The 23,554-nt window shown below is 39.1% G+C and overlaps 1 protein-coding gene across 1 annotated transcript in view; it reads left to right on the top strand.

The window, feature by feature from the left end:
- The window catches only part of Dync2h1 (dynein cytoplasmic 2 heavy chain 1), a 252,371-nt gene that overhangs the window by 60,306 nt on the left and 168,511 nt on the right, over nucleotides 1-23,554 (top strand). Inside the window, exons 30-42 of the mRNA XM_052189168.1 lie at nucleotides 116-235; nucleotides 1,605-1,755; nucleotides 4,155-4,360; nucleotides 8,509-8,691; nucleotides 9,533-9,715; nucleotides 10,231-10,454; nucleotides 11,135-11,250; nucleotides 13,452-13,651; nucleotides 14,594-14,858; nucleotides 16,227-16,434; nucleotides 19,544-19,673; nucleotides 21,451-21,606; nucleotides 22,763-23,022. Of these exons, the coding sequence (XP_052045128.1) occupies nucleotides 116-235; nucleotides 1,605-1,755; nucleotides 4,155-4,360; nucleotides 8,509-8,691; nucleotides 9,533-9,715; nucleotides 10,231-10,454; nucleotides 11,135-11,250; nucleotides 13,452-13,651; nucleotides 14,594-14,858; nucleotides 16,227-16,434; nucleotides 19,544-19,673; nucleotides 21,451-21,606; nucleotides 22,763-23,022 (2,402 nt within the window). The remainder of the gene's footprint in view (nucleotides 1-115; nucleotides 236-1,604; nucleotides 1,756-4,154; nucleotides 4,361-8,508; nucleotides 8,692-9,532; nucleotides 9,716-10,230; nucleotides 10,455-11,134; nucleotides 11,251-13,451; nucleotides 13,652-14,593; nucleotides 14,859-16,226; nucleotides 16,435-19,543; nucleotides 19,674-21,450; nucleotides 21,607-22,762; nucleotides 23,023-23,554) is intronic.

A 23,554-nucleotide genomic window follows, 5' to 3' on the forward strand; every position in this document is an offset into this window, starting at 1 on the left:
ACTTAGTACATTTAAGGAGTTCACACGCCTTTTCTGCATTGAAAGTCTGAGTTCGGGCATAGATTGTGGGTTTATTGTGTGACTCCTGCATATTATTTTCTCCATTCACTTTCAGGCATGGTTGAATGATCTGGCTTTGGAAATGAAGCAAACTCTGAAACAGCTGTTGAAAGAATGTGTTACTGCTGGGCGAAGTTCACAAGGTGCAATTGACCCATCTCTGTTCCCTTCTCAGGTGAAGGACTATGTCTGGGGTATGGTCAGTGTGGATGAACTCGGTCAGATAACTGGCATCTCTGTTCTTTGTCTAGTACTTAGCAACAATATTCCTTTAAAAACCTGGGATGTCTTCCTTCCATTCTAAAGGGAGGATGAACTGACAGTGGCCGGGTTATTTGTAGGCTTTATCACACCTCTAGGGGAGACACAAAATGTGATGGAGGGAATTGGACAGACCCTAACTTCCTGCCTCAGGTGATGAGTCCATTCTCACTGAAGAGGAGGGGTGTACCACTGCTGCCCCTACCCCTCTCCCCTCTTATGGCGGGGAGGACCTTAGCTGAAATAACAGTGAGCTGGAGTAGTGGCCAGGAGCCTGAAGGCTAGGCCACATGGTAGGTTATAGAGGCAGCTGCACAAAGTTAGTGTTAGCAGCAGGGCATCTCGGTAGCACTGTGCTAGGCTGAGAATGATGGAGCGCTAGTCATGATTGTGTACAGGACGCTGCTGTGTGGAGGATTTGGCCACACTCATGTTAACAGGGGCAGGTCACTCAAGGATAGCTCTTAGATAAGCCGTGCAATGGTGTAAGTTCTCACAGAACGATGTGCTCATCGCCTTCCACCGAGGCTGATGGGTTTGATTCCTGGAGCCCATGGTGCAAGGAGAGTGGAAGCAGAAGATAACTTGGGCAAATTATCTTCTGAACTTGACATGTGGGCTGCGGTGCACACACATGTATCCACACACATAATATTGTTTTGCATCAACTGAATGGACTCGTTGTAGAGGATCTATCTCCAGGCCCCAGATCCCAACAGTGTTCAGCTGTTTTTCCCTGAGAAGGTAAAAACAGCGTTACAGGGAAACCGTCACATGTGCATCTCAAGTCATTGTTCCCTAAGATCTTGTAGTTGTTGTCTTTTATTGTTCATAATTCTGGAACTGGTACTGAGATAGCGTTTGAAAACTAGCTTTAAATTGGAAGTCTTTTAGACTAGTTTAAACAAGTGGGCATATGTAAAGGCTAGCAATTATACTGGTGTACTAGAAATCATACTGAAGCATGGACACAAAATGACTTAATGTCTTTAAGTGTGAACTCCTTGAGCTCATCGAAAACATCAGTGAAACCAGACACCATTTCATGTGGAAAGTCTGTTCCTCAGGTGTACATGTGTGTGTGTATGTATATATGCTGTATATGTGTATATATATACATATATAGGTATGCTAAAATATATATGTTAAATCAAGCAGCCCATGCTCTTGATTTTTAATCATCTTGTTTTTTGTTTAGTATTATGGGTAATATGTTTGTAGGCCAAAGAAGCATTGGCAGGACTTTATCCTTATGAATTATAATTTGTCTTATTCCTTGACAGATACTGTGTTTGGCAGAGCAGATCAAGTTTACTGAAGATGTAGAAAATGCCATCAAAGATCACAGTCTCCATCAGATTGAATCACAACTGGTGGCTAAGTTAGAACGCTACACTAGTGTTGACACAAGCTCCGAGGACCCAGGGAATTCAGGTATGGAGTCTGTGGACGTTCTGTTGTGATTCTGCCTGTGGCGTGCACTTTTAACCACACACCCATACTGCACATAGCTCCGATGACTCAGTGAATAGTCTACTTGAGCCTGCCTGCCTTCTTTCTCCCCTCCCTCCCTTCCTCCCTCCCTCCCTCCTTCCATCCCTCCCCTCTCTCCCTCCCTCCCTCCCCTCTCTCCCTCCCTCCCTCCCTCCCTCTCTCCCTCCTTCCTTCCTCTCCCTCTCTCCTTCTCCCCCCTCCCCTCCCTCCCTCCCTCTCTCCCTCCTTCCTTCCTCTCCCTCTCTCCTTCTCCCCCCTCCCCTCCCTCCTTCCATCCCTCCCCTCTCTCCCTCCCTCCCTCCCTCTCTCCCTCCTTCCTTCCCCTCCCTCTCTCCCTCTCCCCCCTCCCCTCCCTCCCTCCCTCTCTCCCTTCCCTCCCTCCTTCCCTCTTTCCCTCCTTCCCTCTCTCCCTCTCTCCCCTTCCTCCCTCCATCCCTCCCTTTCTTCCTTCCTTCTTTACTTCCTTTCTTTGTTGTTATTCTTTTTTGTTTGGTTTTGTTTTGAGACAGGTTTCTCTCCTAGAACTTGCTCTATAGACCAGGGTAGCCTGTGCCTCCCAAGTGCTGAGATTAAAGGTGAACATCATGCCTGGCTTACAATTAACTTTTTTTTTTTTTTTACAATTAACTTTTTATCTTATTCTCAGAATTAGTATATATATTATGTGGAATGTCAAAACCTTATGCACATAAGTTTCTTTAACCTTTGCTCATGGTACATTTATATATTCTCATTCCATGAGAGTATAATTTTGGCTTTTAACTCTAAACTGTATTTTAAGGAGTAGAGAGGAAAAGGCTGACTGACTTCATGTACCTCAGTGCCTACCCTTTCTGTGACCCTTCCCTCAGTCCTGATATCGGCCTTCCATTTGGTACTGTTCACTTCCATTTTGATAACTTTTAAGTGTGTGTTACAGTCGGGTTGTTAGCTGTTAGTGAGCATATTTCTGAAGGTGTCTCCATTTCTTCCAACACTTGGAAATACCATTATTCCACTTCAGTTTTGCTTTGTGTTTTCTGACTAGTGATGTATAGTTGTTGTTTGTAATAAACAATGTTCTTACATATATAATATATATTATATGTTAAAACAATTGTCGGTTTTATAAGGGACATGAGTTGAGAGATAGTGTTTGAAAGGGGGTGAATCTGTAAGGAGTTGGGGGAAAAGTGAGGGGGTAAATATAACCAACATTATATTAAATTCTCAAATATTTAATGAAAGTATTATATATAGTATAAACATATATATATATAAATGAAAGCTAGCAAAATCTCTGGTTTGCAGTTGTCCGCTATAAACTTTGTATTTAGTTCCTGTCGTTTTCACCTCTCTGCTGGCATTGTTCCATTCATTTCAGCAGTGCCTGTCACCTTCTGGCATGTGGCTGCTGTCTGAGGCAAGGCCTCATGTAAGCAGGCTAGCCTGGTGAGCACCAGACCTTAGACCTTAGCTCTCGCTCCCAGCTTCAGTGGATACTGTTTGATGTGTGCTTAAAGAGTCTTTCGTAGTTCTCTTCTTTGATATTGGTGCCAGGCAACTGTCTCTTCTTACATAGGCTCAGATGGTTCATTGAGTGTTAAGTAATGATGAGCTGTGTCCTGGACATTTCTTATTTATTCATTCATTCATTCTTCTCTCATGTAGCACATTTCAACTATAGCTCCCTCTCACTCCACTCTTCCCTGCCCCCCCCCCCAACGGCTTCTTTTCCCCACATCTGCCCCCGTTTTCCTTCAGAAAATAGCAGATCTCCTAGGGATATCAACTGAATAAGATCAAGGCTCAAGGAGGCAATCCAGGAGGAGGGAAAGGGCCCCAGCAACAGTCAGAAGACTCAGAGACACCCCCATTGCCACTGTTAGGAGTCCCAAAAAACCACCAAGCTAAAGAGTTAGAACATATGTGGTGGTGAATCTCAGACACATACAGGTTCCCTGATTGTCAGTTCAGTCTCTTTGAGCTCCTGTGATCCCTGCTGAGTTGATTCTGTGGGCCATGTTTTTATGGTGTCCTCAACCCTTCTGGGTCCTGCAATCCCTGCCCCGACCTCTTCTTTGGGGTTCCCTGGGCTTTGCCTAATGGTAGGCTGTGGTTCTCTGCGTCTACTCCTGTCTGTTGCAGAATGAAGTCTCTTTGATGCTGTATTTTATTCCTTTTGCTGTTTAGTTTATTTTAATTTTTTTTATTTCTTGTTGACTTTCTGTTTTGCATGACTTGTTTTAATACAGTATTGCAGTGTATCTTGAAGTTGCCACTTAGGGTCTTTAACATAGCACATGTGTGTATGTGGTACAACTCACATGTTAATGTTGTATCTTGTTTTTTATGTGTAGAATCAGGAATTCTGGAGCTTAAGCTGAAAGCACTAATTCTTGATATTATTCATAATATTGATATTGTGAAGCAATTAAACCAAGTTCAAGTTCATACAACTGACGACTGGGCTTGGAAGAAACAAGTTAGATTCTACATGAAGAGTGACCATACGTGCTATGTTCAAATGGTGGACTCGGAGCTGCAGTATACATACGAGTACCAGGTAGGACTTTTGGTGGAAGTGTTTGATCTTTCTGGGTAGAAACTATTTAAAGGAAATTGCTATTGGAAAACAATAATTTCTGTTTTAGGTTTTTTTTTTTCCATCTTTTGTGTCAGAATTTGGAAGGTTTTATTTATTTATTTATTTTTTATTCGATATATTTTTTATTTACATTTCAAATGATTTCCCCTTTTCTGGCTCCCCACTCCCCGAAAGTCCCATAAGCCCTCTTCCCTCCCCCTGTTCCCCCATCCATCCCTTCCCACTTCCCCGTTCTGGTATTGCCCTACACTGCCTTTCCAGAACCAGGGGCCACTCCTCCTTTCTTCTTGTACCTCATTTGATGTGTGGATTATGTTTTGGGTATTCCAGTTTTCTAGGTTAATATCCACTTATTAGTGAGTGCATACCATGATTCACCTTTTGAGACTGGGTTACCTCACTTAGTATGATGTTCTCCAGCTCCATCCATTTGCCTAAGAATTTCATGAATTCATTGTTTCTAATGGCCGAATAGTACTCCATTGTGTAGATATACCACATTTTTTGCATCCACTCTTCTGTTGAGGGATACCTGGGTTCTTTCCAGCACCTGGCAATTATAAATAGGGCTGCTATGAACATAGTAGAACATGTATCCTTATTACATGCTGTGGAATCTTCTGGGTATATGCCCAGGAGTGGTATAGCAGGATCTTCTGGAAGGGAGGTGCCCAGTTTTCGGAGGAACCGCCAGACTGATTTCCAGAGTGGTTGTACCAATTTGCAACCCCACCAGCAGTGGAGGAGTGTTCCTCTTTCTCTACATCCTTGCCAACATCTGCTGTCTCCTGAATTTTTAATCTTGGCCATTCTGACTGGTGTAAGGTGAAATCTCAGGGTTGTTTTGATTTGCATTTCCCTAATGACTAATGAAGTTGAACATTTTTTAAGATGCTTCTCCGCCATCCGGAAGTTCTTCAGGTGAGAATTCTTTGTTTAACTCTGTACTCCATTTTTTAATAGGGTTATTTGGTTTTCTGGGGTCTAACTTCTTGAGTTCTTTATATATATTGGATATTAGCCCTCTATCTGATGTAGGGTTGGTGAAGATCTTTTCCCAGTTTGTTGGTTGCCGATTTGTTCTTTTGATGGTGTCCTTTGCCTTACAGAAACTTTGTAATTTTATGAGGCCCCATTTGTCAATTCTTGATCTTAGAGCATAAGCTATTGGTGATCTGTTCAGAAACTTTCCCCCAGTACCGATGTTCTGAAGGGTCTTCCCTAGTTTCTTTTCAATTAGCTTCAGAGTGTCTGGCTTTATGTGGAGGTCCTTGATCATGTGGAGTTGAGCTTAGTACAGGGAGACAAGGATGGATCAATTCCCATTCTTCTGCATGCTGACCTACAGTTGAACCAACACCATTTGTTGAAAAGGCTATCTTTTTTCCACTGGATGTTTTCCACTCCTTTGTCGGAGATCAAGTGACCATAGGTGTGTGGATTCATTTCTGGGTCTTCAATTCTATTCCATTGGTCCACTTGCCTGTCACTGTGCCAATACCATGCAGTTTTTAACACTATTGCTCTGTAGTATTGCTTGAGGTCTGAGATACTGATTCCCCCAGAAGTTCTTTTACAGTTGAGGATAGTTTTAGCTATCCTGGGTTTTTTGTTATTCCAGATGAATTTGAGAATTGCTCTAAGTCTATGAAGAATTGAGTTGGGATTTTAATGGGGATTGCATTGAATCTGTATATTGCTTTTGGCAAGATGACCATTTTTACTATATTAATCCTGCCGATCCATGAGCATGGGAGGTTTTTCCATTTTTTGAGGTCTTCTTCCATTTCCTTCTTCATAGTCTTGAAGTTCTTGTCATACAAATCTTTCACATGTTTGGTAAGAGTCACCCCAAGGTACTTTATACTGTTTGTGCCTATTGTGAAGGGGGTCATTTCCCTAATTTCTTTCTCAGCCTGTTTATCCTTTGAGTATAGGAAGGCTACTGATGTGCTTGAGTTGATTTTATAACCTGCCACTTTGCTGAAGTTGTTTATCAGCTGTAGGAGTTCTCTAGTGGAGTTTTTTGGGTCACTTATGTAGACTATCATATCATCTGTAAATAATGATAGTTTGACTTCATCCTTTCCAATTTGTATCCCTTTGATCTCCTTATGTTGTCTAATTGCCTGAGCTAGTACCTCAAGTACAATATTGAAAAGATAAGGAGAAAGGGGGCAGCCCTGTCTAGTCCCTGATTTTAGTGGGATTGCTTCAAGTTTCTCTCCATTTAGTTTGATGCTGGCTACCGGTTTGCTGTATATTGCTTTTACTATGTTTAGGTATGGGCCTTGAATTCCTGTTCTTTCTAAGACTTTAAGCATGAAAGGATGCTAAATTTTGTCACATGCTTTTTCAACATCCAATGAAATGACTATGTGGTTTTTTTCTTTGAGTTTGTTTATGTAGTAGATTGCATTGATGGATTTCCGTATATTGAACCAACCCTGCATCCCTGGGATAAAGCCTACTTGATCATGGTGGATGATCGTTTTGATGTGTTCTTGGATTTGGTTGGCAAGAATTTTATTGAGTATTTTTGTATCGATGTTCATAAGGGAAATTGGTCTGAAATTCTCTTTCTTTGTTGGATCTTTGTGTGGTTTTGGTATCAGCGTAATTGTGTTTCCTTTTTAAGGGCTTTTACCTGTTGACCCATGCTCTCTTGTATTTCTTTAAGGGATTTATTTATGTCCTTCTTGAAGTCCTGTAACAGTGTCATGAGATTTGATTTTTAAATCCAGATCTTGCTTTTCTGATGTGTTGGGGTATCCAGGACTTGCTTTTGTGGGAGAACTTGGTTCCATGTTGCCTTGGTTTCTGTTGGTAATGTTCTTGCATTTGCTTTTTGCCATCTGGTTATCCCTGGTGGTAGCTGGTGTTGTTGTCTCTGAGTGTGGCTTATCTGTCCTTTAAGCCTCTGTATCTCTGCTCCTGGCAGACCTGCTATCTCTGTTCACACAGTTATGTAGGTAGTCCTGGGAGACCAGCTGTCTTATGGTAGTATTTGTGTATGTAACTCTGTGGCCCAGGAGCAAGTTTGGGTGTGGATGGAAAATGGAAGACTCCTGTCCCAGGCTGCTCCTAGGCCCTTGTGTCCTCAGGGTTTTGGGCTGGTTCCTCTGATCAGCCCATATGGTCCTTCCTCTGTTCTCAGGCCTCTCTCTACTCCTGGGTGGTCAGCTACCTCCCTGTGCCACCTGCATATGGCACTCTGTGGCAGAGGGTGGTCCTTAGCCAGAGTCAGAAACTGGAAGGCTTCTGGATGGGTTTTTCTGAGCAGCAGGCGTGGTTCTTCCTGAGTTCTCAGGCCTCTCTGCACTCCTAGGTGCTCAGCTACCTCCCTATGCCTCCTGGATATCACCTTTTTTGTTATAATGAATCAGTTTCAGAATAATCATGCTAGGACTAGATCTAATTGACCTTACACGATACAACAACACATTTTACAAATGGCTGAAGGACCTGGAGTGTCTTATATACAGCATAAAAAAACTTGGCAGTGATTTTTAAATTTATCATTTTAATAAGAATTTTAAAGATTACTTTTAATTTGAGGCATTAGGAAGTAAATTATCTGAATAATTTTGAAGTGGCTGGCCTGGAGAGATAGCTCAGCGGGTAAGAGCATTGACTCCTCTCCCAAAGGTTCTTAGTTCAAATCCCAGCAACTTCATGGTGGCTCACAACCATCCATAATGAGATCTGAAGCCCTCTTTTGTGGTGTATAAAGACAGCCTCAGTGTATTTATATATAATAATAAATAAATCTTTTAAAAATGTAATTATTAAGGGTCATGTTTCCTATGTAATACCCATTTGGGTTTGTTCCTCTTAGCATTATCATTAAGAATGAAAGAGACTGGATACTTGACCCTGGTTAAGCTTTTCAGGATATAATGAAATACTGAAGCTTTATTTCAGGTTCTGCTTTTCAAAGTTATTTCACTAAGAACAAAGTTCACCCTGTGTGCTGTGTGCTGTGTGCTGTGTGCTGTGTGCTGTGTGCTGTGTGCTGTGTGCTGTGTGCTGTGTGCTGTGCATGAGGCTTTCCGCTTGGCGGGAGGAGAACATGGGTGAGCTAACAGCTTGCTTGCCCTCCACAGGGTAACGCGCCCAAGCTGGTCTATACACCACTGACAGACAAGTGCTACCTCACTCTCACTCAAGCCATGAAGATGGGACTCGGAGGGAATCCCTATGGACCTGCTGGGACTGGAAAAACTGAGTCAGTAAAGGCACTAGGTGGACTTCTTGGGAGACAAGTTTTAGTTTTTAACTGTGATGAGGTAAAAAACATAAGTATGCAAACATACTGTGTTAGATGTCTGGTTTATTTTTCTTGTACTTACATAGGAAAGATTTTGTTTTCAAATACTGACTGACTATTGGTGATACCTTGCTGTACTGTCTATGAAGACCACACACTTCTGGGCCTGTGTAGTCCTCCCTGTGTATCTCAGGTCACCCACGGCATAAGCATAACCACCACGTTCAGTTTCATATCATTCTAGTTACAAATCGATTAAAAGTCTTGTTTGACAAGGTGTAGAGAGAATTTTACACTGTATAATTTTCAAACTTAATAATAGGATTATTGTGAAGAAAGATTTTAAAATGTGTAATGAGTGTTTCTATTACACTGAAGAAAATCATTTTTTAGCAATGATAATATTGAATTAGAAAAAAAACCCTAAATATACTTTAGTGCTTTTAACATTTAGTGTACGGTTTTTATTCTGACTTAAAAATGCCTGAAATGAAGTATTCTCTCTATTTAGTTCGGTGTTCTTTTTAGGAAGTTCCCTGAAACTGCCCTGAATCCTGAAGGAGTAACTTCCTTACTTTGCCCACCCCAATCCCAGCCTTTGGTGACACGGGCTCTCTGTGTGGCCCAGGTGGGACTGGCATTCCCTGTTACTTCCTCCCAGGCTCCAAGGGCTTGGATTACACGCATTCACCACTGTTCTTGCCTACATTCTTATTTTAAAGACAAAACTAAAGCAAAACAATGGCAATGTTTGTAGGTAAATGATTATCTGTTTACCTGCACAAAATGTCAAATGATTTCTAGCACTTGAGAGTTTCATCATCTTTAATGAAATTTATTTTTATTTTTTCTTTTTTCAGGGCATTGATGTGAAATCAATGGGGAGGATATTTGTTGGTTTGGTGAAGTGTGGGGCCTGGGGCTGCTTTGATGAGTTCAATCGATTGGAAGAAGCTGTTCTGTCTGCCGTTTCCATGCAGATCCAGACCATTCAGGATGCTCTGAAGAACCACAGAACTGTGTGTGAGCTGCTTGGCAAAGAGGTATGGGCCCTCGGGTGACTGGCTGCCTCCAGTGCAGATACGTCTCTGGTCACTGTTGCCTCTGGTCTGTGACCTATGTGCCTAGCTGCTTTATCTGTGAAGTGGCTTTCAGGTTTGTGAACTGTCATGGCACATGTAGAGCTTTATTGTCTGGTTGAATACTCAGTCCTGTCTTGGGAAGCAAATGCTGCTGTTCTGCTTTGTGGATGAATAAACCAATACTTGACAGCAAAAAGTGTAGGAGTCCTTGATGTGAATTGTTTGTTTTTCAGAGGTTATAATTTTAATCACTATACGACACAAAGTGAGTTATCTATTCTTAAACTTGAAAACTTAAGAAAAATTCACCGTAATGCAGGGGGTTACTGAGCTGTACATTATTTATTACATAAGGATGTACTTAGTATATGGAGAGCACTTTTGCTAAGATGTTGGAATTATCTGTAAAAACTGTATTACAATAGAATTTCTCATTTTAAAGTCTTTGATGCCTATCTTCTAAATTAATATTTCAGGTAGAAATAAATGCCAATTCTGGAATTTTTATCACCATGAATCCTGCTGGAAAAGGTTATGGAGGAAGACAGAAACTTCCAGATAACCTTAAACAACTTTTCAGGCCAGTGGCGATGTCACGTCCAGACAATGATCTCATAGCAGAAGTGATTCTGTATTCAGAGGGCTTCAAAGATGCTAAAGAATTAGGCAGAAAGTTGGTTGCCATTTTCAACCTATCTAGGTAGGTCTTCCATTTTAATGTTCACATTTTATGTTTTCAGTGTATGCTCATTTTTTCATATTTTCTAGTTTATGCAATGAGCTTGTTGGCCTTTTTATTATAGTATGAATATGGTATATATTTCAAATAATAAAAACATCTGCCTTCAGCTATTCTTTTTCTTAGTTGTTATTAACTTGATAATATTTTTCTTCACAACATTTGTATTGGACTGTTGTGACTAAGTGGTTATTTTACCAGTTCCCCAGCTGACCACTCAGAAGCTACAGCTCTGTAGAGGGGTGGTCTCATGTTTTAGTTCTAGCAGTAGTAGTTAATTTTTAGCATCCTAGACAACCTGCAATTCTCATTCATATTATTTACTAGATATTAGAGAGCTGCGATAGTGTCACAGTGGGAGAGTAAGCTGTGCTAGCAAAGAGCTTATGAATAACTGCTTGTTATAATAGCTACTTGTCATTCAATGGATTCATTAAGATAATGATCTGTTTATGATGAGTTTATTTTGTTTATTGTGATGCTTACTTCAGTTGCTTTCTTGAGTGATTATTTGTATGATTGGTTTTCTTGTGTAAGTTAATGAAATTCTAGTATTAATTTCAATGTCCTCTATATTTCTTTGGATACGATGCCAAAAGTAATTTCTTACAAAATTAACCTTTTCTTTGTTTTTACTTCAGGGAACTTTTGACACCTCAGCAGCATTATGATTGGGGATTGAGAGCTTTGAAGACAGTTCTGAGAGGAAGTGGGAATCTTCTGAGACAGTTGAAGAAAAATAGCACAAAACAAGATGGTGTGGTTGATTATTCTAATTAAAATATCTAGTTTAAGAAATATGTTTTTATTTTGAAGAGTTTGTATTACTGAATGGGTATAGATAGAATGTAGACAATTTCTGTAAACCTTGCAGAGTTAGTCTATTTTTAACATTTGAGTGTGGTATGCTTGTATTGCATTTTGATTTTGCTGAGTTTTCTTTTTAATGAAAGTTTACATATTATTCTGATTTTTTTCTACTTTTAACCTGACAGAAAAATCAGGGTTATATTGCATGTGAAATAGTAGTGATGTTTAAAAGAATAGTCAACTCCACTTGCTTTTAAAATGAATGTTCATTAGAATCACATGCTGTGATGTATACATTTAATCCAGAATTGAGGAGACTGAAACAGGAAGAATAGGTTCTAGTCCAACCTGCTAAACGTGATGAGATTCTACACCCACACATTGTAGGAATCTACTCTCATCATTTCTGATTACAGGTGTTGAGTGGCACATGAGACTTTGTTAACAGAGATGTTGGAGTCACATCACTGTATTTTCCTTCCAATAGGTGGAGGCATTATACTGTGATTAGATTAAGATTTTAGTGGAGAGGAGGCAGAGGCAGATGCTCTGTTTACCATGTTCTACTGCTAGGTGTGTGACAGAACGTCACCTGGGATGTTGCTTTCTTTCCTTGGTGAAGCTGGTGCTGGCTAATCTTCCTTCTGTAACACTGATCTTCCCTGATTCCTAGGTTTTGGCTATAAACATGTCACTGACTCTGTCTCACCTTCAGAGTGAAGCAGCTAAGAGGAAGCCCTGCCTCTCAGCCTAGGCAATAACTGCTTATGTTCTTGCTCACTTTATAGAGATTTTCCCTTTCCTCATTTGTGCATAACTTTGACTAGCAACATCAGCATGTACTCAGACCATTCTTGGCTCATAGAAAGCTTTTGTCCCATCTTATAGAAAAAAATGACCATTGTGTCCTTTCAGTAATGCTGAATTTTCCTCTTCATCAAGTTGCTATTAAAAATTAAATAACAAAACTATCAATTACAATCTAAGGAGAAGAAAGACAAACTCACAATAAAAAAAAAATTGAAGCAATTTCTGTTCTGATCCAGTTCCACAGAAGGTGCTAGAAGGACAACTTGAGTCAGAAGTCTAAAGATCCAAGTGCAGGAAAGGGTGACAGGAGATTCCCTGCTGGGCTCTAAGTGCTGAATAGTCACATCTTCAACGAGAGCATTCAGCAAGCCTGCTGCTGGCTGGGCACGTGGACAAGCCTGAGGAACTTTGCTATTTTGGATGGTTTTGAATAAATATTCAAAATTGATGCTTAGTAAATAAAGATGGCTATGAATTTAGTACTCAAAATCAACTTGGGAATTATCATACTTATTTATATCTACTTATAATTCAGGAATTTTGGGGAAATGCCAGGAAATACAACAAATATAAGGTATTTGCTTTGTTTATTCTGATTGCTTAGTTTGGAATCCACTTAATAAGAATCTGGTAATGATATGAGCATTTGCCCTTAGTCTAAGAATGGGCTTTTGAGCTCTTTAGATGAAGATGAACCAGCGATTACCATTTAAAGCCGTGGTTCTCACTCTGCTTAACACTGCATCGCTGTAATACAGTTCCTCATGCTGTGGTGCCCCAGCTATAAAATTGTTTTGGTTGCTACTTCATAGCTGTGATTTTGCTACTGTATTGAAAAGTAGCGTGAATGTGTGTGTTTTCTGATGGTCTTTGGTGATCCCTAAGGGCTGCAAACGGTGAGAACTGCTTAGAGTGTTATTTATGGTAGGAAATTCTTTTTAATAACATTGGAATTTGGAAATACTTAAATCTAGAGTAGGCTTACTTGATTCCTAATTGTAACATTTACTGCTGTGTCATGTCTTAAAGACTTAATATGTATGTAAAACTGAAATAAGAAGAGGATTATATGACATAAAAGGTAAAAGTATTGTACAAATGGAAATGAAACCAATGGAAATGATGATTTTTAGTGTGAAAATGAGAAATCCCATGGAAAGAGTTTATTTCTCAGCAATGAAAACAGGCAAAAGGAAGTATAGCAGTTATGACTTACTGTTATAAGTGTATCTAGCATGCTGTTTAATAATTAGGAGTGAATAGCAAGGCTATAGCTTACATAAAATGTTTTGTTACTCAGTTGATAAAAATGATTTTAAAATGAAACTTTTTCTATAGTTAATGAAAATCACATTGTGGTGCAAGCATTGAGACTTAATACAATGTCAAAATTCACATTCGCTGATTGCACGCGGTTTGATGCACTGATTAAAGATGTCTTTCCTGGCATTGACTTTAAAGAAGTAGAATACAATGAACTAAGTTCTGCATTAAAGCAAGTCTTTGAGGAGGCCAATTATGAAGTCATACCCAATCAGGTAACTGTCAGGGATATTTTGGAGTAGATTAATGCCTTTCCCTAGTCAATCCTTATGAACGGTCATCGTCAGTCATCTTTTAAGTCATTGTTCATCTGTCAACTTCACTCTTGTTGTTTGTTTGGTTTTTTGTTTTGTTTTGTTTTGTTTTGTTTTTTTGAGACAGGGTTTCTCTGTGTAGCCCTGGCTGTCCTGGAGCTCACTCTGTAGACCAGGCTGGCCTCAACTCAGAAATCCGCCTGACTCTGCCTCCCAAGTGCTGGGATTAAAGGCGTGCGCCACCACCACCAGGCTCAACTTTACTCTTAATCTAGGACGCTTCTTGGGTGTTCAGGTTCTGACAAGGGTGCTTGCTGTGCTGTCCTCACTTCTGCCGTTCATGTATGTTTACTGTCACTCATGTCCTTGATTAGTATCAGCTCTACCAGACAGTCATCGTCACAAAAGTCAGCATGTATGCATGCTTTGGCTCAACATTTATTCCTGGTGCCTGTCCATAGCTTCTTTTGTGTGATAGATGGGTCATATAGACTTTCACTTACTGATTACATGCAATGTAGTTGCTCCTTGATAATTTGTTAGCAGGAATTCTTATAACAGTGTTTCTTTATATGGCACAGATGATTATTTAAAAGTAACATTTCCCTTTAACTTGTATTGAGCAGTAGAATATAAATTAGTAACTGAGTAAAATCATGTGTTTGAATGTATTAAGGACTAAGCAAAATAAAGGATCTATGTTTTCTACTTTATGTAAAGTAACCTCTTTAAAAGACAAATGCTGACCTTAAAGATCACATTGTAAATGTGTTCTCATTTATTTATCTACTTGTCTATTTGGGGTTTTATTTTGCAGTGAGGAAATTTATATTTGCAGAAGAAAGGTGTTTGCAGAATGGCAAGACTGGTGAATCACATATAAACATATTTCTTTTCTCCTAGATGAAGAAGGCTCTAGAATTATATGAACAGTTGCGCCAGAGAACGGGCGTTGTTATTGTTGGTCCAAGTGGTGCTGGAAAGTCCACCCTTTGGAGAATGTTAAGGGCTGCTCTTTGTAAAATTGGCAAAGTAGTAAAACAATACACTATGAATCCCAAAGCTATGCCCAGACATCAGCTATTAGGACATATTGACATGGATACAAGAGAGTGGTCAGATGGAGTTTTGACAAATAGTGCTCGCCAAGTTGTGCGTGAACCTCAAGGTTGGTCAATATCTAACTTATTCATCTTAGAGAATAATAGAGCCTGTTTATAATGTTTGCACTGAAGCATGTGTGTGACTCAAAACACTTTATAATGTGTTTTTTGGTATTTTAGTAGATGTTGCTATTTTTGTTGTTGTTTTGTTGAGACAGTTTTATGCTGTCATTTTATTCATCACTCAACAAATTTTATAAAATTAAAAAATCAGTGTAACTTGATTAAAATATAATTCATAACTAATTTACTGAAAGCATATAAAATCTTGGGTTAATTGGTTTACATATGCCTTTTTAATGTAACTGATATATTTGAACAAGTTATTTTGAAAATTGAAATGGTAAAACAATTTATTTCTTGGTCTCAGTTTTCTAAATTTACTAGTGTTGTTTTGTTTTTTTGTTTTTATTTTGTATTTTTGAGACAGGATCTCACTAGCTTTGGCATAGAAGTTGCTGTGTAGACAAGTCTGGCCTTGAACTAAATGAGATCTGCCTGCCTCTGCCTCTCGAGTGAGTGCTGCCATTAAAGGATCATGCCACCATCCTTGACTTGTTTTTACAGAGAATTTTTGACCACAGTCTCAGCAGATGACTTAGTAGTCTACTCTTAGTTTTGTGAGTAGCTTTTCAAGAAAGGCACTTTAGAAATTGATGTGATCTGAGGGTTTTTCAATGAGTCTCTTCATTGTTCTTTTAATACTACATTAAATAATGACCACATACTACCCTTTCCCAGACTGTTGGTGGCACTTCTCACTTTGAGTTTTGTGTTTTAGTACAATTTGAATGACTCTCATTTGAGGAAGGGCAGATGAAAAGTCTTTGCTCTCGGAAAGGCTGCCCATGCTGACTGTGCCCAGCCTGGTTACTGCTCTTCCATTGCAGGGCACCCTTACAACACTAAAGTCAGTGGCCGCCCTCAGGCTCTTCTTCCTGATGACAATTAGGTTCCCCAGAGTTTCTAAAAGAGATGTTATATAACATATACTCACATATTCTTATGACATGCCAAACACTTAGACCAGGAGATTATTTTAGGTATATCATTGAAACAAAAACATTCCTCTTATACAACACCTTTTAAGGACATTTTGAGTCCAATCTGCATGGTTAGAGATAATTATAATAATAATGTGTTGGTTGTAGCTTATCATTGGACAGGAGAAGCAGGATTGCGCACAGCTAGTCTGGCACGTGTGTAGCACTGTTTCCTGTAACACCCTTCACAACTCTGCTCTTTAGATTAAGATGGAAATTAGTTCTAAGGAAAGAAAGTTACTTTACTTTTTAACAGTATCTTTTCCTCCAACCTGTGTGTGTGTGTTGTGTGTAATTTTTAAAATCCTTTTTCTTGTGTCTTGGAACTAGATGTGAGCTCATGGATAATCTGTGATGGTGACATTGACCCTGAATGGATAGAGTCTCTGAACTCTGTTCTGGATGATAATCGTCTGCTCACCATGCCTAGCGGAGAAAGGATTCAGTTTGGTCCAAATGTTAACTTTGTATTTGAGACTCATGATTTAAGTTGCGCTTCCCCTGCTACAATATCTAGAATGGGAATGATATTTCTTAGGTAAGCCACAGATCATTTCTATACTATCAGAATATTCTCTATCATTTTAGTATCATAGCTAATTTAATTAAGAATAGAGTAAATGGCTTGATGGTAGTGGTCCACATCATTTATTCTAGCACTTTGAAGGCAGAGGCTGGTATCTACTTGAACTCTGTGAGTTCAAGACCAAGTTCCTGGTGCTTAGAGCAAGTTCCATAATACCCAGGACTACAAAGAGAAACCTTGTCTTTAAAAGGCCAAAAAAAAAAAAAATGAGTTTATATGAGTTATATATTCATTCTGATTCTATCTATGATTAGTTTTTTTTGGTTGAATTTTAATTGATTCAGAGTTTGTTTTTATTGTATATGAATTATTTTAGCAATTTGGCCATATCTCAAAATTCTTTTTATTTTATTTGATATATTTTTTATTTACATTTCAGATGATTTCCCCTTTTCTGGTCCCCCACTCCCCAAAAGTCACATAAGCCCCCTTCCCTCCCCCTGTTCTCCCAACCACCCCTTCCCACTTCCCTATTTTGGTTTTGCCTTATACTGCTACACTGAGTCTTTCCAGAACCAGGGGCCACTCCTCCATTCTTCTTGTACCTCATTTGATGTGTGGATTATGTTTTGGGTATTCCAGTTCTCTAGGCTAATATCCACTTATTAGTGAGTGCATATCATGATTGATCTTTTGAGTCTGGGTTACCTCACTTAGTATGATGTTCTCTAGCTCCATCCATTGCCTAAGAATTTCATGAATTCATTGTTTCTAATGGCTGAATAGTACTCCATTGTGTATATATACCACATTTTTTTGCATCCACTCTTCTGTTGAGGGATACCTGGGTTCTTTCCAGCATCTGGCAATTATAAATAGAGCTGCTATGAACATAGTGGAGCATGTATCCTTATTACATGCTGGGGAATCCTCTGGGTATATGCCCAGGAGTGGTATAGCAGGATCTTTTGGAAGTGACGTGCTCAGTTTTCTGAGGAACCACCAGACTGATTTCCAGAGTGGTTGTACCAATTTGTAACCCCACCAGCAGTGGAGGAGTGTTCCTCTTTCTCCACATCCTCGCCAACACCTGCTGTCTCCTGAGTTTTTACACTTGATCTTAGCCAAAAGGCCGAGAAGCGATAGTCTCCTGAGTTTTTAATCTTAGCCATTCTGACTGGTGTAAGGTGAAATCTCAGATTTGTTTTGATTTGCATTTCCCTGATGACTAATGAAGTTGAGCATTTTTTAAGATGTTTCTCCGCCATCTGAAGTTCTTCAGGTGAGAATTCTTTAACTCTGTACCCCATTTTTTTAATAGGGTTATTTGGTTTTCTGGGGTCTAACTTCTTGAGTTCTTTGTATATATTGGATATTAGCCCTCTATCTGATGTAGGGTTGGTGAAGATCTTTTCCCAATTTGTTAGTTGCCGATTTGCCCTTTTGATGGTGTCCTTTGCTTTACAGAAACTTTGTAATTTTATGAGGTCCCATTTGTCAATTCTTGATCTTAGAGCATAAGCTATTGGTGTTCTGTTCAGGAACTTTCCCTCTGTACCGATGTTCTGAAGGGTCTTCCCCAGTTTCTTTTCTATTAGCTTCAGAGTGTCTGGCTTTATATGGAGGTCCTTGATCCATTTGGATTTGAGCTTAGTACAAGGAGACAAGGATGGATCAATTCGCATTCTTCTGCATGCTGACCTCCAGTTGAACCAGCACCATTTGTTCAAAAGGCTATCTTTTTTCCATTGGATGTTTTCAGCCCCTTTAGTATTATTTTCTTTAAGAGAAATAGCGACTACTTAATTTCCTTTAAAAATTTGAAATACTTTGAGTTCAGAGATGTAACTATACTAAATAAACACTTGTGCAAAGTGTTTAAACCCCAGTAGCATGGCTTAGTTACAGAGGTTAAACCCCATAGCATGGATTAGTTACAGAGGTTAAACCCCATAGCATGGATTAGTTACAGAGGTTAAACCCCAGTAACATGGCTTAGTTAGAGTTCTAAATTAATAAAACATTACGACTAATTCAGGATCAGGGCCCATAGCCTAAACTTGGCATCTTATACCTTGGCAACCTCTTTCCTAAGTAATTTTTTACTTTTCCAGTGAATTGAGAAAAGACTTAAACAGCAAAAAATGAGTACTAACTAGTTTTAGTTTTCACATACTCAGTGTTGTGTCCTAGTTAGTTTTAAATGTCACATCCACAGTTACAAGTACTAACTAGTTTTAGGTGTCACATACTGATTCACATACCTGAGCATGGACATTTAGATCAGATTTATGTTCCCAAATGAGCAATAGTTTGGCACAAATTTTTAGAATTTATTGTTCATCAGCCCTGTATTGCAGGATAGTTTGAGGCTGTGTTATGTTGTGGCTGATGCTCTGCTGTTACCACTGGGGTTTAGAGTATGTCTTGAAATTATTTATTCACTTGTTTCACTGAAGGTATTACCAGGAGCATTTTATTAAACTAATCATGAACTTCAATTGGTATTAATTATTAAAATTTTATTTCAGGTATATAGTTTCATTGTATTATCATTTATTTAGTATTATAATCTTGTGAGAATATTATAGTAAAAGGTGACTTTACAGGTAAATATAAAATTTTCTGTTCAATGTTTATCATGTATTTTACAGTGATTTAGACATAGTAGAAAGAGTTCACAGAGGGAGTGGAACTGGTATTTATTAAGGATAAAAAGGTACATACTTCATAAGTAAATATTTTGCAGAAACAGTAACATGTTACTATAGAGGATGGTAAATTGTTGGTGGCACAGGTATTGGTTGTATGAGGCCTAATGAATATGTATGATTTCATGTAATTAAAGCTATTAACTTTTAGGATGCTGTTTATTCTAGCTTGGGCCGTTTGCATTTCCTTTATTTCTCCTGATGTTTGCTGAGCATGCCTCTGGAGAGGCCCTGTGAAAACTTTTAAGTAGGGTCTTGCTTGCTGCCTGTTTGTAAAACACACACATGGGTGTCACAGAAGCTACCTTTTGTGCTTACAGCTGACATACTTGATGGAATGAGGCTGCACGACTTAAGTTGGCATAGGCTCCTTCCTAAGTAGCTTGCATGTTTGTGTTAATCTCCTGTAGTGATGAAGAGACAGATCTTAACTCCCTCATAAAATCCTGGTTGAGGAATCAGCCTCTTGAATACAGAAGTAATCTTGAAACCTGGATTGGAGATTATTTTTCAAAAGCATTACAGTGGGTTTTAAAGCAGGTGAGTTGACCATATTTTATGATCAGTGAAGTAGGATGTATAATCAGGGTTGCTTCTGTTTATGCTGCCTTGTGGTAGAGCTCTGCTGGGACCTGGTCATAGAGTAGACTTTGTCATTGCTGTCCCTTTCCTGCCCACTTATATTACTTTTATTAGTCTTAGTTTTGTGTATAGAATCTCACCTAACTTACTTGGATACCAGAATGTCTTTTTTTCTCAGTGGAAAAATCGTTTTGTCTCAGCTTGCTATTAATAATTATTTACATGTATATCATGTTAAATACATTATTAAGCTATTACTAGAATTCAAAAGGGATAGTAAGTTACTTAAATTAATATTTGAAACATTTGCTTAAGCAATAAAAATAGACATCTAAATATGTGAAGTCTAAGCAGGAGCCCCAATGACCATCCGGGGGCCACATAGACACATCAGGACCATCACCAGCATTGGCAGGAATTCTGCTGTCTCGGAGTCATTTACCACGAGGCATGAGTAGATGCTTAGCAGGGATGGAAGATTATAGTCTGTTTCCATGCATACATGATTTTTAAAAAATGATGTGGATTTTCTTTCATGTTATTAATTTTATGAAAACTGCAAAGATAAGAATTAAATAGCAGCTATTCCTTTGATTTCAAATGGCTACTCGTGTGAACTATGAAACCTGGAGAAATTAAGAAAAGTTTTATAATATTGCAGACTAACTAGTTTTCCCAGTCCTTCAAGAAGGCGGATTTTCTCCAGTCTAACGAAGGTGTTTCTCCTGCTTGCTTCTACCCTAACCCTCGACAACCGGATTAGTATACTCATGTTCACCTGGGAATTCTTTGAGGGCAGGGAACAAGCCTGCCATGCCCCCTGGTGAATTCCAGAGCAAGTTTGTTAAGAGAATAAAGTGAGATGGTCCTGGTGGTGCGATGCCTGCTCTCTGTGTCTGGCATCTTTTCAGCAGGTCATTACCTCATTCTAGCAGTGCTAGTGCCTGAGGTCTGCTACCGTTCCTGATGCAGATGTGTGTGTGAGTATTGAAATAAGGGTGCGACACTAGCTAGAGTGTATTTAGTTATGAGACTTCACTATGAAAGGGCAAGCGGATTAAATCCTAGAGTAGATGGAGAAGGGCGAAGAGGAGAGAGGTCAGGCTTGTCCGCTGTAGTGTAGTAGTTACTTGTGTGTCACTCATAAGGTGGGGAAGAGATTGGGCTCATGGTTTCAGAACCTTTCTTCTGGTGGAGCTCATGGCAGTGGTGGTGTGTGGCTGGGACTCCTTGCATCACTGTGCCTCATGTTGGCAAGGACGTAGACAAACAGGCCTGATGCAGGGCTGCCTGTAAGCATGAATAGGGCTCACCGCTAGTGACCAGCTTCTACCACTGGATCTCGCCTGTTAAAGATTGTACCTTCATGACAGTGTCACATGATGAAGACAGGCCACAAACCATGAAACTGTGGTGGGCATTTCAAATGCAAACCACCTTAGCTCTGGACTGAAGCTTTTAAAATATGTTTGTATCTTCTTTAGGTTGAGGAAGTATATCATCTATCTATTTGAGAATTCTAGCATTTATAGTTCAAAAATGCATAATTACTTATAAAGATTATTTTTGTCTTTTCAAAGTATATATGTAAACTGAAGAACATCCATAATTCCTAAATAAATGAGGGATGGATGTAAAGGTTTATTGGCAATGTTCTGTGTCAATTTGTATGGTTTGGCCTCTGCTGGTTAATGCCTGTCTCTCCTACCTTGGTTCCATGAATTTTAACCTACAGAACGACTATGTGGTGGAGACAAGCTTGGTCGGGACTGTGATGAATGGGTTGTCCCACCTCCACGGATGCAAATATCACGACCAGTTTATTATTAATCTTATACGAGGACTGGGTGGAAATCTGAATATGAAATCACGTCTGGAGTTTACCAAGGAGGTAAGGGACTGTTGTTAGGCTCCCTTCTGCCACCACCCTGAGCTTTCCTTGACTCTTAACTCTCAACACACAGTCATGTAAGGTATACAACTGTAAGTTATGAACTTATGGTAGACTTAACAGGACGTCTGTATCAGTATAGGTCTGTAAGTATGTTTCTGTATATCAAACTTAGAACTTCTGATAGTAAATTTTTATGGTATTTTATAATAAGCTAAGGTTGGAACATAAAAGTGAGGTTTGAACCTATTTAGCCATATGAATGTATTCCATTATTTCTTTTAGCTTTAATTTCATAAAAATACAGTTTTTAAATTATTCTTTAGAATAATGTTATACTAGGGTATTTCTATTTATTTCTTTAATAATGTCAGATTGTATTTGAACCACTGGGTCAGAAAGCCAATTTCTGTATTGTACGAGGCTTTTCTTTTCTTTTTCTATGTGTGGATGTTTTCTTGCTTGTATGTCCATGTACCATACGTGTGCCTGGGTATTTGTAGGCCAGAGTGTAATGTTGTATTATCTACAACTAGAGTTTCAGATAATTGTGAGTCTTCATGTGGGTGCTGAGAATTGAACCTGGATTCTCTGGGAGAGCAGCCGTTGCTCTTAACCTCCTCTCAGGCCCCTGCAGCACTGCTTAGCTAAGACCAGAACACTGCGCCATTTGCTAGGGAGTAGGCCATCATTCCTGCTTTCTCGGACCTGTGTGCCTCCCACGACTGCACGTCCTCTTGTCTCTCACAGTCACGGCTCAGCACCGGACTGTACACCGCTCTGAAGCATGGCCACATACAAACAACAACCTCAGTGTGGAGGAGCACAATCGCTCATAGACTGCTGTGGGCGTAACTCAAATCAGTTCTGGAAATAACGGGCTTTGACTTTCTTGAAGTCTGCAATTTGAGAGAATACTATTAAAACTTGCATATATTTTATAATTTTGTAATTTGATCTATAAATATCTACTAAGTTGGTGTTTTCTTATATATTTTATTGTACTTATGATCGTATTGAGGTAAAATGCTATTTTAATTTTAAAGTTTGCGTAGAAATGAAGTGTATATAAACAATTTTTAAAAAAGTAATTTGCTGTGTAGATACTTACTTTGATGAATATGTAAAAACACCTTTACAACATTTTCCTCTCAAGGTCTTTAACTGGGCACGGGAGACCCCCCCAGACTCTCACAGGCCAATGGACACCTACTATGATTGTGACCGAGGGCAGTTAGCATCCTATGTGCTGAAGAAGCCAGAGAGCCTGACAGCGGATGACTTCAGCAATGGCCACACCCTTCCTGTCATTCAGACTCCTGATATGCAGCGAGGTTTAGATTATTTCAAACCATGGCTAAGTTCAGATACCAAACAACCATTTATTCTGGTGGGGCCAGAAGGATGTGGCAAAGGGTAAGGAAATGCCTTCAGAATTTATTTCTTTTCTTCCCAAGGATTAGGCTTCCCTTGGTTAAAAGTACTTATATTTTTATGAAGAACACTTTCCACTTTCACTCATGTTTAAGAAAAATGACTACAGAGAAGACTGTTATTTTCTCTGCCAGGTTGTGTGGTCTTAGAAAATGCATATAGTCACAACAAAAACTGAACCCCTTATATTTCCTTACAGGTTACTGTGTGAATTAACCATTGTCTAACAGTTGAACACAGCTCTCTTATTAAAAACAGTGTCTAGCTAAATGGAGGCCACCCATATTTAGTGCATATATCACTTATGTTTTAGGAGTAAACCAGAATTATTAGTTTTACATGTATGTTGGCAGAGTAATAATATGAAAAAATTCTAGACAATCATGTTAAAAAAACTAAACTCTTAGAGAATTTAAAATCTTTTCATAAACTATGGGGGAACAAAACTAACATATTTTATATGCTTTGTAAAACTGAACTTATGAGAGCTGCAAGAACTCCAAGAATGCTTTTT

Source organism: Apodemus sylvaticus, chromosome 7 (assembly GCF_947179515.1).
Source record: "Apodemus sylvaticus chromosome 7, mApoSyl1.1, whole genome shotgun sequence".
NCBI lineage: Eukaryota > Metazoa > Chordata > Mammalia > Rodentia > Muridae > Apodemus > Apodemus sylvaticus.